We start from the raw sequence: 17088 nt of genomic DNA, 5'->3' as shown, positions 1-17088 counted from the left end.
CCTGATTAAAAAATTGTGTAATCCTCTTTTTAATATATATAAAAAAACAATTTCTTCATTGTTGTTCAATGTTATTTTGTTATCTAAAATTTCCTGTTTTTCATCCTTGGCAGTTTTTTGCATAACTTAATGATTCTAAGACAAAACCAAAAATTTGTAAAAACATTTCATAATATACAAAAACATACCTTATACAAGTCGCTATCATAAACATGGTCGTCAGCCAGACTGACAGTCTGTGAGAAGAGAACGTTCATCATGCGGTGGTAGGACTTGCTCTGCGGGTCCGATATCGTGGAGCGCAGGACCTCGTTCAACTCTTCCTCCTCCATCTGAGGGGGAGGCATGTACTCGGACTGCAGCAGCTCCTTGGATGTGGGGCGCTCGTTGGGGTCGTGGTTCAGCAGCCACTGCACGATCTTGAGCTAAAATCAGCATGTGCGTAAGGTGTCATCCCAGATTTGCCAGTGCATGACGATAAATGTGCTTAAGAATTTCATGAACACAAACATTTGCCATTTTCAGAAGTGTATTTTATATTGTCCATTATGGGATAGAGGTTTCATTGGGCACTTTTGAGATTTAATTATAACAACCAATGGACCAGTGAGTTTAAATTTATATTAAATGCAATACCACAATGTTTTTTTGCATCATACGTAGTCATACGTAGTCATGCAAAATGTGGTTCCAGGGACTTCCTGAAAACCCACGAAAATAAAGGGGAATATATGTTAAAAATTTTCCTGCAATTTCTAGTAACTAGATCATCTTGATTACTTATTTAATTTATATTTGCTTGTTCATCTTTCTACTGCATTTTAGCAGACAATATTAAACAACACATTGTCTTCAAATAACAATCAAATGAAACATGATTCAAAAGATCAATAGCACATAAATAGAAACCGCATTAGAGCATGAATGAGTGATAAACCCATGATTTTGTTCACTTGTTTTTTGCATCAAACAATAGATTATCAAACTTTAACCCTTTGCATGCTGGGAAATTTGTCGTCTGCTAAAATGTTGTCTGTTAAATTTCTAAAATAAGCATTTTCTTCGATTTTTTCAAAGAATACTATCAGAATAGCAAACAATTTGGATCCTGATGAGACGCCACGTTCTGTGGCGTCTCATCTGGATCCAAACTGTTTGCACAGGCCTTCAAAATTCGGTTCCCGCACTGAAAGAGTTAACTGTAAAATGCCCCAGTAATGGTAAATCTTTAATCAATTACAATTGAGCAATTATGGGGGCCACCATATTTGACTTGAAAGAACAACACTTGAGACAGATATGGACGGTTGGAGAAAAAAATGGGAGCCAAGATCCACCAGCTTTATATTTGATTCCACTTTATAACAGAGCATGTTATATTTGATTTACAGAGTAGTAATAAATTCATAATCTTTTGAATAGTCTGAACTATAATAAAAGCAATACAAAAAGTTGGAAAAAAAACCTTCATTTCTATCCTATCTAGGGGCCTCTGGAAGTCACAGCTAATATGCTAACACTGATGTGGGGGCTTTGACATTTATCAGTGAGACAGAAACACTAAATAAGTATTCAACACGACTTGACTTTTGACCTAGTGACCTGAAAATCGATAGGGGTCATCTGCCAGTCATGATCGATGTACCTATGAAGTTTCATGATCCTAGGCCTAATTGTTCTTGAGTTATCATCAGGAAACCATTTTACTATTTCAAGTCACTGTGACCTTGACCTTTGACCTATAAACCTGAAAATTAATAGGGGTCATCTGCCAGCTATGATCAATGTACCCATGAAGTTTCATGATCCTAGGCGTAAGCATTCTTGAGTAATCATCAGGAAACCATTTTACTATTTCAAGTCACTTTGACCTTGACCTTTGACCTAGTGACCTGAAAATCAATAGGGGTCATCTGACAGTCATGATCAATGTTCCTATGAAGTTTCATGATCCCAGGCGTAAACATTCTCGAGTTATCATCTGGAAACCATTTTACTGTTTTGAGTCACTGTGACCTTGACCTTTAACCTAGTGACCTGAAAATCAATAGGGGTCATTTGCCAGTCATGATCAATGTAACTATGAAGTTTCATGATCCTAGGCGTAAGCATTCTTGAGTAATCTTCCGGAAAACATTTTACTATTTGAGTCATTGTGACCTTGACCTTTGACCTAGTTACCTGAAAATCAATAGGGGTCATCTGCCAGTCATGATCAATGTACCTATGAAGTTTCATGATCCTAGGCCTAAGCATTCTTGAGTTATCATCCGGAAACCTTCTGGTGGATGGACCGGCCGACGGACTGACTGACATGTGCAAAACAATATACCCCCTCTTCTTTGAAGGGGGGCATAAACATTTAAATTTGCTGAATATCATCAGTAACTGATTAGAGTGTGGTACACATCAAAAGATTGACTAAAGCACTTCGAAAATTACACCAATCATATTGAATGCAAGTACCGGTAATACAAGTCATGTAGTGTAATAAGAATATTATTTCAAACCTGTTTTCCAACAGTATCAAAGTCTTCAGGGAAGATGACATCCTTGGTTCTGAGATGACCCAGGACCTTGACCCTCTCCATGTTAGTGTCCAGGGGCTTGTAGCACATCTCAAAGAATATGATCCCCAGGCTGTAGATGTCCACTTTCTGAAAGCAAATAAAACTAGAGCTTTGTCACAGACGCGACGAATACCCCCACATGCCGCATTGACACAGAAGATTTTGCATGTTGTCTTCACAAAAAACAGCGGACACCATGCTCAATGTCTAAAACACACTAAGTGACCCCGTGACCTAGTTTTTGACCTGGCATGACCCATGTTCGCACTTGACCTACACATCATCTCGATACAACTTCTGACCAAGCGTGGTGAAGATGGGATGAAAACTACTTGAAATAGAGAGCGGACACCATGCTGAATGTGTATAACATACTAAGTGACCCTGTGACCAAGTTTTTGATCTTGCCTTTAAGATCATCTTGATAAAACTTCTGACCAAGTTTGGTGATGATCGGATGAAAACTACTTGAATTAGAGAGCAGACACCATGCTGAATGTTAAAAAATGCACTAAGTGACCCTGTGACCTAGTTTTTGGCCCAGCATGGCCCATGTTCAAACTTGGCGTAGAAATCATCTATATACAATTTCTGACCAAGTTTGGTGAATATATTGGATAAAAACTACTTGAATTAGAGAGCGGACACCATGCCTTCAGTTTAAAGACAAAATGTCACCAGAAAAAAGGAATTTGCAGCCTATGGATTATTAAACAAGAGCACCGCATAATGGGTGCCACTCTCTGCTGCGGGTGCAGTTTTGAATAAATGAAAGCTTGTCAGATTTTTTTTTTTTTTTTTTTAGAGGTCACAGTGACCTTGACCTTTGACATAGTGATCCAAAAATGGGTGTGGCATGTAGAACTCATCAAGGTGCAGCTACATTTCAAAGTTGTAGGTTGAAGCACTTTGATTTTAGAGCCAATGTTCAAATCCTTAACAAAATGTTAAGGTTTTAGCACGACGCGAACAGCGGACAACGAGCTGGCTATGACAATACCTCGGGTTTTCTCCGAAAACAGGCGAGCTAAAAACCCAGAAGAACGAGTAGTGTGTTTAAACTATGAGTGCTTACCCACCTACCTGGCTGTATGTAACCTTGCTATGCTGCATCATCATCTCAGGACTGACGTATAGCGCGGTTCCGACCCGTCCCGTGAGATTCCCGTCTCCAAGGCTACCAGACCGTGACGAGTAGTCATGGATGTCGCCGGCACTGGTCAGCACCAGTGCATTCTCCTTTATACTGGCCTAGGGGGTATCCAATAGCCTCATGTACACAATTGATAAGAATGTATATACATTTATAAACTATAAACAGTAACGGATATTTGGATCTTCAGATATTATATAACTATTAGGTATGTTGAGAGTTGCTATTAGGTATGCTGAGAGTTAGAAAGACTCCAAATACCTAAATGCAAAACAATGACCCAAAAGTAATAAAGAAATATTCATTATTATTTACTTATATGTAAATAAACAACATGCATATCCTTCCCCATGCATGCCCCATGGCCCCATTCAACTGAAAATGTCTCAGTTTTATGGGACATTTTGTCACTGATTTTTGATCATTTCTAATATATAAACAGGTAAACAGTAACAGGGTACTTCATATTTGTGCTAAATAAAGGCAGAAACATTTATATGATTAAGTTTTAAAAAACAACTTAGTATCCAGATTGGAAAATCTGCATAAATTGCTACCACTGCGCAAATTGTTTGTGTTAGTCATAGAACATAACATACCTCTAACATGATTGACAATTATTTTAATTCCTTATAAATATATAAAAAAAAGTATCCTGTAATATGGAAATATGTAAAATCCCTGTCCCAAAACTGAATAGCTGTTTAAAAAATGCATGTTAAAAAAAGGTGGGTGTTTTCGTTATGCCCAGGTGAAGGAATTAAAAATCACCAACACTGCAAATTTGAATACAAATTTGCTCACAAAAAACGGGTCGAAATCAAAACAATGTTTCCAAAGAGGAAAATAGATTTAATTAAAATGTTACAAATAAAAATGTGTATTAAACTAACACATCCAAACATGTAGCCAAGCAAAAGATAAATCAACAAAGTACTGATTAGGTCACACCAAATATGATTTGGCTCAAAATAAAATGCGGGCACATTTTAAAATTGTAAAAGTATTGGTATAAAAACTGTAAGTAGAGTGGGCAAGGAAATAAAATATACTTAAACACAGCAACATCTATAAAGCAACGAATATAGATCAAAGTGTATCTGAAGTACAAAAAATATTTTAAAAGTTAAACTGCCTAGGTTTATTTTTAACTTAAACAAGAGATGTGTTCGTCAGAAACACAATGCCCCCTACTGCGCCGCTTTGAAATAAAATTTAAAAAATGACCAAGTCAAGATCACTGACAACCAAGGCCTGTGGTTTATCAAAGAGATCATAGCAAGAGTTCATCATGTATCTATGGACATAAGTCCACAGGTATGTAATGAACCCTACCATTCACAAATTAGTACAGGAAAGAAATGATAATTATATGATTAAAAAAAAAACTTTGACAAATAAATCATTTGAGTTATAAATAATCAAAATAAAAAATCTGTACAGTAACTGTGAAAAGAACTTCAATTCTTGGTAAGGAAATATATAATCTGAGATTTATAATTATATAAATTACTTCCCTTGAAAATAATTGTCTCTAACAAATCTCTATTTTTAGTAGCAAATAATTAAAAGCCACTACCGTGACTGTAGATTCACCACTCAAAATGTGCAGCTCCATGAGATACACAAGCATGCCAAATATCAAGTTGCTATGTTCAATATTGAATAATTATCTCCCTTTAAAGCTTATTACTTTCCTAGGATTTGTATTTTTGACCTTAGACCTTGAAGGATGACCTTGACCTTTTACCACGATGTGTTTGTCAGAAACACAATGCCGCCCGCTTTGATTTATTTAACAAAAATATATAATTTGGCAGGTCAGAGAATTATGTCCATTTAAAGCTTATTACTTCCCTTGGATTTGTGTTTTCGACCCCGTGACCTAGTTTTTGACCCGGCAAGACCCATATTCGAACTTGACCTAGATATTGTCTAGATACAACTTCTGACCAAGTTTCGTAAAGATCAGATGAAAGCTATTTGAATTAGAGAGCTGACACGAAAAGTGTGACAGACTGACAGTGCGAAAACTATATACCCCCCCCCATTTCTTTGAAAGGGGGCATAAAAACATTTTCATTAACAGAGTAAATACAAATTAAATTCATGTTAATAGTTTACCAGATTTGTATTCTGTACTTACATATGAAACATAAATTGTAAATTTTCACAAAATGTAGGTAATAAAATGTTAATAATAATGCAAAAAACACCTTCCCAACCATTCACCTTTGAAAGGATGTCTGAAGTAGCCAATCCAAAATCTCCAATCTTGACATGGTCATTAGAATCCAAGAAAATGTTCACTGGCTTCAGATCTCTGTGAATCATACCCTGAAAATGGATCACCCGAACATAATCTCTGAAGCACTCGGCACAATAAAATTGACCTTTTTTCAGTTTGGCAACAAAAGGTACCCCATATATACTGGAAGGAACTTTTCTACAAAAACTCATTCCTAAAGAATATTTATCCTCTAGTGTAAAAAACTGTTGAAAGTCACTCGCCCTTCAGAGAGAGAAGCTGACAAAACCAGAAGGCCCTAACTTAAATTTAAGTCCCCATTAATTGTATGTATTTTGTACCAAAACCCCTTTCATGGCATGTTTTATCCCCAAATAAAACACAATATCAACGTGTTTTGAAGATAGAGGGGAAAATGATGGGTACATGTAATCATGCGTACACCAATTGACTGGTTATTATCATGATCATACTGATCCACCTTTAATATAGTATCAAACTGAGGAAGAGCATGTGGCTACCAGACAGGCACTTGTGAAATAGAAGCAATAATTGGAATGAAAATTCAAAATGGGTTCACATTTTTTCTTAAGAAACCTCTACCATTTTAAATACTGCCAGTCGTGCCCACCTGTTAATGTATATGCACTAGACCCTCCACTATCTCCCTGTGCCCACCTGTTCATGTATATGCACTAGCCCCTCCACTATCTTCCTGTGCCCACCTGTTAATGTATATGCACTAGCCCCTTCACTATCTCCCTGTGCCCACCTGTTCATGTATATGCACTAGCCCCTTCACTATCTCCCTGTGCCCACCTGTTAATGTATATGTACTAGACCCTCCACTATCTCCCTGTGCCCACCTGTTCATGTATATGCACTAGACCCTCCACTATCTCCCTGTGTCCACATGTTCATGTATATGCACTAGCCCCTCCACTATCTCCCTGTGCCCACCTGTTCATGTATATGCCATCGACTATCTCCCTTTGCCCTCCTGTTCATGCATATGCACTAGACCCTCCACTATCTCCCTGTGCCCACCTGTTCATGTATATGCACAAGACCCTCCACTATCTCCCTGTGCCCATCTGTTCATGTATTTGAACTAGACCCTCAACTATCTCCCTGTGCCCACCTGTTCATGTATATGCACTAGCCCCTTCACTATCTCCCTGTGCCCACCTGTTCATGTATATGCACTAGCCCCTTCACTATCTCCCTGTGCCCACCTGTTCATGTATATGCACTAGACCATCGACTATCTACCTGTGCCCTCCTGTTCATGTATATGCACTCGCCCCTCCACTATCTCCCTGTGCCCACCTGTTCATGTATATGCACTAGACCCTCCACTATCTCCCTGTGCCCACCTGTTCATGTATATGCACTAGACCTTCCACTATCTCCCTGTGCCCACCTGTTCATGTATATGCACTAGCCCCTCCACTATCTCCCTGTGCCCACCTGTTCATGTATATGCACTAGCCCCTCCACTATTTCCCTGTGCCCACCAGTTAATGTATATGCACTAGACCATCGACTATCTACCTGTGCCCTCCTGTTCATGTATATGCACTCGCCCCTCCACTATCTCCCTGTGCCCACCTGTTCATGTATATGCACTAGCCCCTCCACTATCTCCCTGTGCCCACCTGTTCATGTATATGCACTAGCCCCTTCACTATCTCCCTGTGCCCACCTGTTCATGTATATGCACTAGACCATCGACTATCTACCTGTGCCCTCCTGTTCATGTATATGCACTCTCCCCTCCACTATCTCCCTGTGCCCACCTGTTCATGTATATGCACTAGACCCTCCACTATCTCCCTGTGCCCACCTGTTCATGTATATGCACTAGACCTTCCACTATCTCCCTGTGCCCACCTGTTCATGTATATGCACTAGCCCCTCCACTATCTCCCTGTGCCCACCTGTTCATGTATATGCACTAGCCCCTCCACTATTTCCCTGTGCCCACCAGTTAATGTATATGCACTAGTCCATCCACTATCATCCTGTGCCCACCAGTTCATGTATATGCACTAGTCCATCCACTATCATCCTGTGCCCACCTGTTCATGTATATGCACTAGCCCCTTCACTATCTCCCTGTGCCCACCTGTTCATGTATATGCACTAGACCCTCCACTATCTCCCTGTGCCCACCTGTTCATGTATATGCACTAGCCCCTCCACTATCTCCCTGTGCCCACCTGTTCATGTATATGCACTAGCCCCTTCACTATCTCCCTGTGCCCACCTGTTCATGTATATGCACTAGACCATCGACTATCTACCTGTGCCCTCCTATTCATGTATATGCACTCGCCCCTCCACTATCTCCCTGTGCCCACCTGTTCATGTATATGCACTAGCCCCTCCATTATCTCCCTGTGCCCACCTGTTCATGTATATGCACTAGACCCTCCACTACCTCCCTGTGCCCACCTGTTCATGTATATGCACTAGACCCTCCACTATCTCCCTGTGCCCACCTGTTCATGTATATGCACTAGCCCCTCCACTATCTCCCTGTGCCCACCTGTTCATGTATATGCACTAGACCATCGACTATCTACCTGTGCCCTCCTGTTCATGTATATGCACTCGCCCCTCCACTATCTCCCTGTGCCCACCTGTTCATGTATATGCACTAGCCCCTCCATTATCTCCCTGTGCCCACCTGTTCATGTATATGCACTAGACCCTCCACTATCTCCCTGTGCCTACCTGTTCATGTATATGCACTAGACCCTCCACTACCTCCCTGTGCCCACCTGTTCATGTATATGCACTAGACCCTCCACTATCTCCCTGTGCCTACCTGTTCATGTATATGCACTAGACCCTCCACTATCTCCCTGTGCCCACCTGTTCATGTATATGCATTAGACCCTCCACTATTTCCCTGTGCCCACCAGTTCATGTATATGCACTAGCCCCTTCACTATCTCCCTGTGCCCACCAGTTCATGTATATGCACTAGCCCCTTTCTCCCTGTACCCACCTGTTCATGTATATGCACTAGCCCCTCCACTATCTCCCTGTGCCCACCTGTTCATGTATATGCACTAGCCCCTCCACTACCTCCCTATGCCCACCTGTTCATGTATATGTACTAGACCCTCCACTACCTCCCTGTGCCCACCTGTTCATGTATATGCATTAGACCCTCCACTACCTCCCTGTGCCCACCTGTTCATGTATATGTACTAGACCCTCCACTACCTACCTGTGCCCAACTGTTCATGTATATGCATTAGACCCCCCACTACCTCCCTGTGCCCACCTGTTCATGTATATGTACTAGACCCTCCACTACCTCCCTGTGCCCACCTGTTCATGTATATGCATTAGACCCTCCACTACCTCCCTGTGCCCACCTGTTCATGTATATGTACTAGACCCTCCACTACCTCCCTGTGCCCACCTGTTCATGTATATGCATTAGACCCTCCACTACCTCCCTGTGCCCACCTGTTCATGTATATGCACTAGACCCTCCACTACCTCCCTGTGCCCACCTGTTCATGTATATGTACTAGACCCTCCACTACCTCCCTGTGCCCACCTGTTCATGTATATGCACTAGACCCTCCACTATCTCCCTGTGCCCACCTGTTCATGTATATGCACTAGACCCTCCACTACCTCCCTGTGCCCACCTGTTCATGTATATGTACTAGACCCTCCACTATCTCCCTGTGCCCACCTGTTCATGTATATGCATTAGACCCTCCACTACCTCCCTGTGCCCACCTGTTCATGTATATGTACTAGACACTCCACTATCTCCCTGTGCCCACCTGTTCATGTATATGCATTAGACCCTCCACTACCTCCCTGTGCCCACCTGTTCATGTTTATGCACTAGCCCCTCCACTACCTCCCTGTGCCCACCTGTTCATGTATATGCACTAGACCCTCCACTACCTCCCTGTGCCCACCTGTTCATGTATATGTACTAGACACTCCACTATCTCCCTGTGCCCACCTGTTCATGTATATGCATTAGACCCTCCACTACCTCCCTGTGCCCACCTGTTCATGTATATGCACTAGCCCCTATCTCCCTGTACCCACCTGTTCATGTATATGCACTAGACCCTCCACTATCTTCCTGTGCCCACCTGTTCATGTATATGCACTAGCCCCTATCTCCCTGTACCCACCTGTTCATGTATATGCACTAGACCCTCCACTATCTTCCTGTGCCCACCTGTTCATGTATATGTACTAGCCCCTCCACTACCTCCCTGTGCCCACCTGTTCATGTATATGTACTAGACCCTCCACTATCTCCCTGTGCCCACCTGTTCATGTATATGCACTAGCCCCTCCACTACCTCCCTGTGCCCACCTGTTCATGTATATGTACTAGACCCTCCACTACCTCCCTGTGCCCACCTGTTCATGTATATGCATTAGACCCTCCACTACCTCCCTGTGCCCACCTGTTCATGTATATGTACTAGACCCTCCACTACCTCCCTGTGCCCACCTGTTCATGTATATGCATTAGACCCTCCACTACCTCCCTGTGCCCACCTGTTCATGTATATGCACTAGCCCCTCCACTACCTCCCTGTGCCCACCTGTTCATGTATATGTACTAGACCCTCCACTACCTCCCTGTGCCCACCTGTTCATGTATATGCATTAGACCCTCCACTACCTCCCTGTGCCCACCTGTTCATGTATATGCATTAGACCCTCCACTACCTCCCTGTGCCCACCTGTTCATGTATATGTACTAGACCCTCCACTACCTCCCTGTGCCCACCTGTTCATGTATATGCATTAGACCCTCCACTACCTCCCTGTGCCCACCTGTTCATGTATATGCACTAGACCCTCCACTACCTCCCTGTGCCCACCTGTTCATGTATATGTACTAGACCCTCCACTATCTCCCTGTGCCCACCTGTTCATGTATATGCACTAGACCCTCCACTACCTTTCTGTGCCCACCTGTTCATGTATATGTACTAGACCCTCCACTATCTCCCTGTGCCCACCTGTTCATGTATATGCATTAGACCCTCCACTACCTCCCTGTGCCCACCTGTTCATGTATATGCACTAGACCCTCCACTACCTCCCTGTGCCCACCTGTTCATGTATATGTACTAGACCCTCCACTATCTCCCTGTGCCCACCTGTTCATGTATATGCATTAGACCCTCCACTACCTTTCTGTGCCCACCTGTTCATGTATATGTACTAGACCCTCCACTATCTCCCTGTGCCCACCTGTTCATGTATATGCATTAGACCCTCCACTACCTTTCTGTGCCCACCTGTTCATGTATATGCATTAGACCCTCCACTACCTCCCTGTGCCCACCTGTTCATGTATATGCACTAGCCCCTCCACTATCTCCCTGTGCCCACCTGTTCATGTATATGTACTAGACCCTCCACTATCTCCCTGTGCCCACCTGTTCATGTACATGTACTAGACACTCCACTATCTCCCTGTGCCCACCTGTTCATGGATATGCACTAGACCATTGACTATCTCCCTGTGCCCACCTGTTCATGTATACATGTATGCACTCGCCCCTCCACTATCTCCCTGTGCCTACCGGTTCATGTATATGCACTAGACCCTCCACTATCTCCCTGGGCCCACCTGTTCATGTATATGCACTAGACCCTCCACTATCTCCCTGAAGAGTCTCCACATTCGGGCTGGGTCCTGGTACAGTCCAGCATCAATACAGTTACGCAGTGTCGACTTCTCGCAATACTCCATCTGTATAGGAACATCAGGGATTTACTTATTTCATTTATGGTTAACAAAGGGTGTTTAATTAGTCACATAAATTATGTGGAGAATTATTTCAATAACTAATGTTTTATATTGTTATATATGGAGTATAAAACCTGTTCTATTCAGTATATGAAAAACGAGTTTAATTTATTTCATGAAAAGTGTTTTTGATAATAATACTCTTTTTATACATCAGGCCTCCCCACTTAAATTCACGCGTAGGTGCTTGTATGTGCTACAATATACAATAAATGTGTTTTTTCCTCCATCAATACCCAGTCCACTGAAAACAATTAAATGCATGTTTAAAGTTTAATACATTCAAACAAAAGTGGATAAAGTTTATTTAACTGAATGCTATTCCTTTTGTAAGGATGACGTTTTGTTATGCAAGTGTTCAGCATACAACACAACCTGAATGTAGACAACCTGAATGTAGAGATACTGTTTCTTCAGTTCTGGTTCATCCTTCTCAGGAACTTTCTTCTCATGGGATTCTATCTCCTGGAAAATTAAATGCATTGTTAACAAGAGATGTTTGTGAAACATGCATGCCCCTTGACTTGAAGCAAAATTGTTCCTCTGACTTTGAATCTTTTGATTCGACTACAGGTCATCGATAGTCAATAGTAACAAGCATACTATCTTAAAAAGATCTAAGAATTCTCTAGGTATTGTGTGGAAACCAATTTCATGATTCCAGCACCTATGAAATTACCCTTTGACCTCAACTTTTAAGTCATCTTACTTTTTCACCAAAGTAGCAGCTTCACCAATTTACATGATCATAGGTAAAAGCATCGTCAAGTTATTGTTTGGGAACTAAGTACCTATAACAAGCCTATTACAAGCCATTGTGATCTTGACCTTAGACATGAGGCCCTCAGAGTAATTAGGAATGGTTCCTTTCTCAAACGCGATAATTATTCCAATGTTCATGATCTTAGGTCAAAGCTTTCTCAAGATTTCATGCTGAATCACTAACAAAGGTCGGAGTGGTGTAGTGAATATGGTGTCCGCCTAGTGATCCGGAGGTCATCAGTTAGATCCTCACTGTAGAAATGTTCTTAAGATTTCCCACATAGACACCAAGTACTGGTTCTAGTCCCAGGAAACGGACTTGACAGTGTTTCAAATAACCCTAATGCTTTCTATGCATTTGAGCTAAAATAAATAGCTTGAAACTAATCATAAACAAATAAGCTTGAATGAACACCTGAAAACTAAACAGATAGATATTTAAAATGTAAAAAAACATGAAGAAACAAAGTAGCTCTTACCGGCAGGGCGGTGGTGGCGTCCTCAAACTCCTGCTCAAACACGATACCCAGCGACGAGTCTGACTTCTCATCCCTGATATACATAATTGGGAAAAAGATTGACATGGGCTACGAATAAATCTATTAATTTTTTGAAAGCTCAATTGCAAAGGAATCGGCTTATTGACATTCATTCAACTCCCTTTCCCTTAATCAGTATTTGGTGTTTTTGGGTATTATCTAAAGAACACTCACACAGTGGCATTCTAACAACTAAAATTCCGTCTGCTGGGCATAAACTGTGAATAATTCTGGATTGTTTTTCTGTGTCAGATATACTTATTCTTTACCTTAAATATATTCTTTTTTTAAGCATCTTATTAGCAGATAAAAAAGAGGGACTAAAACAGGTAAATTCTGTACAGTCCCTAGCAAGCAAGGGTAGAATAATCCAAAATCAATAACATTCCACTCACATAAACGACAACGCAAACACATTTCCGCCTTGCATAGAATCGTCATCCGAACCATCTGAGTCATTGCCGTCATCATCCTTGCAAACGTGTGACTTTGAATACTCGTAGGAGATGCTGAATTCACCCGAAGGGCCCTCGATCTGAGGACCAAAGTTTTCAATATCTCCCATTATCTCGAGGCTGTTTTTACAGAAATTTGCAGGAAGGCTGACTTTTTTCTCTGACGCAGAATCTTTAGGTGTCCCGCTGAATGAGGATGACGTGTCACTAAGTGCGGGTTCGTCAGTGGTTTCTATCCAGGAGTTGTAGTACCTGGGTTATAGTAAACGATGTATATAAAAGAAGTGCATGGTATTTTTCTAACAACTGAAAACAAAATATTTTTTGATTTTATCTGTAATTTTCAAAATCATGGTATAGTCATAAAACAAGAGCACTGCATAACGGGTGCCAACGCTCGGCTGCGGGTGCATTTTTTAATAAATGAAAGCTTGTCAGAATATTTTTTTTTTAAGAGGTCACAGTGACCTTGACCTTTGACCTACTGACCCAAATATTGGTGTGGCGTGTAGAACTCATCAAGATGCAGCTACATATGAAGTTTCAAAGTTGTAGGTGGAAGCACTTTGATTTTAGAGCCAATTTTCAAAACCTTGACAAAATGCAAAGGTTTGAGCACGACGCGGACGGCGGACGACACAACAAGACGATGGACATGACACGACGAGCTGGCTATGACAATACCTCGGGTTTTCTCCAAAAACAGCCGAGCTAAAAGTACTTATAAAATATAGTTCCTGGTTTAAAGTAGGAATGGAAAAAAATATTATAAAACGGAATCTTTGAATCAGAATCCGAAATTCTGATTTAAATATTTAACATTATAACAAGAGCACCGCATAACAGGTGCCACGCTCGGCTGCGGGTGCAGCTTTGAATAGAGAATAGCTTGTCAGATTTTTTTTTTTAAGGTCACAGTGACCTTGACCTTTGACCTAGTGACCCAAAAATGGGTGTGGCATGTAGAACTCATCAAGGTGCAGCTACATATGAAGTTTCAAAGTTGTAGGTTGAAGCACTTTGATTTTAGAGCCAATGTTCAAAACCTTGACAAAATGTTAAGGTTTTATCATGACGTGGACAGCGGACACGACGAGCTGGTTATGACAATACCTTGGGTTTTCTCCGAAAACAACCGAGCTAAAAAACAAGAGCTTTGTCACAGACGTGATGAATAACCCTACATGCCGCATTGACACAGAATATTTTGCATATTGTCTTCACATAAAACAGCGGACACCATGCTTAATGTTTAAAACGCACTAAGTGACCCCGTGACCTAGGTTTTGATCCGGCATGACCCATATTCAAACTTGACCTAGACATCATCTAGATTCAACTTCTGACCAAATGTGGTGAAGATCGGATGTAAACAACTTGAACTAGAGAGCGAACACTTAATACGGACCGACAGACAGACAGACCGACAGACAAGCTCACTCCTATATACCCCCCTAAACTTCGTTTGTGGAGGTATAAAAAGAAAGAAGTTTGGCATAAAACCAGAAGCTGGTATAACTACTATGCCACATTTAAGTTTTGTGCAGACAATTGTCATGTATAAGTCGCTGTCGCCATTTTTTTGATAGAGGGCATACCCCACTGTTCCATTTTGGCTTGAGAAAAAAATATATGGCACCTATGTACTATTTAGACATTTTTTTATACCAGAAATAAAAACCATTATTTTAGTATACCTTATAAAAACAACATCATTTCATTTTCTTTGGATTTATCCTACCTCTCCAAAGATGCATTGAAGGTATCGTCGATAATGATTTTTGTGACAAAAAAAAAGATTTTTTTCTGAAGTTCAAAATTTATGACAGTTGATAAATCAAATATTTAAATATATTTGAATAAGGATTACCTAAAATTCAAAATGAAAAATGATTTTAGGTTTTGTTCCCATCGTTAAAGCCCAAATCTCACTATTGCCAGTACAGCCCTGGTCCATCCTGGTTTGCAAACGCTGGTCAACCGGCAATAACCGGAATGATTAGTTGAAATTGTTTAATGCAGTCACACTATTTCCCAGTGTCAACCCTGGACTAGCTACGGTTTATCCCAATGAAGCCCTGGCAGAACCCCAATTGTCCCCGGTCATGCCCAGGTGGAGCCCCAGTGAAAGCCAGCAGCGTCCGGGCGAAGCCCTGGTATCCTGTAATTCCACCGGCACTCATCGGGGCTATACCGGCATCAGACCCCAGCAAAGCTACGGCAATGCCCCAGTTTAACCCCAGTCGTCGCCGGTTATGCCCAGGCAGAACCCCGGTGAATGCCGGTGGCATCCCTGCAGAGCGCCGGTTTACCAATGTACGGTAGCTATACCGTGACTCTGCCGGCATTCACCAGGGCACAACCAGCGACAACTGCTGTATCTCTGCCGGGTCTGTATGGGCCCCAGTGGAGCTAGGGTGCCGTCCCGGTTATTCATGGTACCCTCTCCGGTCGTTGCCGGTCCTTCCCGGTTCATCTCAGAGGTATATAACATTTTAATACTTTCCTGTTGGAGCCCCAGTTGTTCCCGGTCAACCTCTGTTCATCCCAGTCGTCCCCGGTGGAGCCCCGTTCCATCCCAATAGAGCCCCTGTTCATCCCGGTAGATCCCGGATCACGCACCAGGGCTCCACCGGCATCATAGTGAGACTGGCCCTTAATGATCTTAGGTCAATGCATGAATTTTATAAATATACCAAATATGCAGGCATGACATTTTGTTTAGAATACAAGTTACAAAATATTTTGGTTTAAGTGATTAATGTTTTCTTTTCTTGTAAATATGTTCAATTTATAATGATGTCAATGACAGCATGATACCGGTAAAATGTATCAGTAACAAAAGCTTTTATGAGTTGTAGTTTAATAATTTTTAAAACATAAAATAAACAACTAGATATACAATTTATTTCAAGACTACTAAAGTACTAGGTACAAACCTAACAACATTTTCGTGGTTCAGACGAGACAACAGCTTCACCTCTCGAGTGATTTTCCTATTAAAATGTTGACTTTTGGGGTTCAAAGTAATCCTTTTCATGGCATACATTCGACCATCCAATTTATTTTTAACCTGAAAATAGAAGACTTAAGTGAACACGTTTACAATATAATAACTGATGTTTTTTGTTGCCTCTTTTTCTGTTGTTGGCAATTTTCATAATTTATCATTTTACATGATAACAAGTGATGACAAACAAGAACTAAAACTTTATTTTGCTTGACTTTTGTTGACACCACATTCTTATGTATATAAAGCCTTTAGCATGAGACTTCTGTAATAGTAGCTCATTTATGAACCGCATAAAGCAAAAATGGGTCTTATGCCTTCAACCATGAAACCATGCATTACTTTATAGTGACAAGAGCATGTCCTCACCAGGCTGCACAATTGCATACAGCATAAGGCCTATTTTTGCATGATAAAACTCTAAACATTCGAATTAACAAAGAAACTGTACACAGGCTTAATAGATCAGTAAAAGCAAGACAAAATTAACATGCTACAGCTGTTTCTTAAACGTGTCAAATAGAACC

General features: G+C 41.4%; 1 protein-coding gene and 1 long non-coding RNA gene across 17 annotated transcripts in view; both read right to left on the bottom strand.

Annotated features, from left to right (window-relative positions):
* LOC127875466 (eIF-2-alpha kinase GCN2-like) overlaps nt 1-17088 on the bottom strand; it is a 74217-nt gene that overhangs the window by 28144 nt on the left and 28985 nt on the right. The window contains exons 16-24 of the mRNA XM_052420533.1: nt 16491-16624; nt 13492-13803; nt 13037-13109; nt 12186-12260; nt 11616-11738; nt 5956-6060; nt 3654-3821; nt 2511-2657; nt 189-425 (exon numbers count right to left, since the gene is read on the bottom strand). Of these exons, the coding sequence (XP_052276493.1) occupies nt 189-425; nt 2511-2657; nt 3654-3821; nt 5956-6060; nt 11616-11738; nt 12186-12260; nt 13037-13109; nt 13492-13803; nt 16491-16624 (1374 nt within the window). The remainder of the gene's footprint in view (nt 1-188; nt 426-2510; nt 2658-3653; nt 3822-5955; nt 6061-11615; nt 11739-12185; nt 12261-13036; nt 13110-13491; nt 13804-16490; nt 16625-17088) is intronic.
* On the bottom strand, nt 9125-10760 carry LOC127875472 (uncharacterized). Of its 16 annotated transcripts, none has more exons than XR_008047441.1 (3): nt 10717-10760; nt 9881-9927; nt 9125-9175 (listed from the first exon to the last, which is right to left on the bottom strand). It is a non-coding gene; the product is annotated as an uncharacterized LOC127875472 (long non-coding RNA). The 16 variants fall into 16 exon arrangements; XR_008047444.1 differs by lacking the exon at nt 10717-10760 and adding an exon at nt 10576-10619; XR_008047435.1 differs by lacking the exon at nt 10717-10760 and adding an exon at nt 10341-10497.

Source organism: Dreissena polymorpha, chromosome 3 (genome assembly GCF_020536995.1).
Source record: "Dreissena polymorpha isolate Duluth1 chromosome 3, UMN_Dpol_1.0, whole genome shotgun sequence".
Lineage (NCBI taxonomy): Eukaryota > Metazoa > Mollusca > Bivalvia > Myida > Dreissenidae > Dreissena > Dreissena polymorpha.
This window is presented reverse-complemented; position numbering and strand designations above follow the sequence as displayed.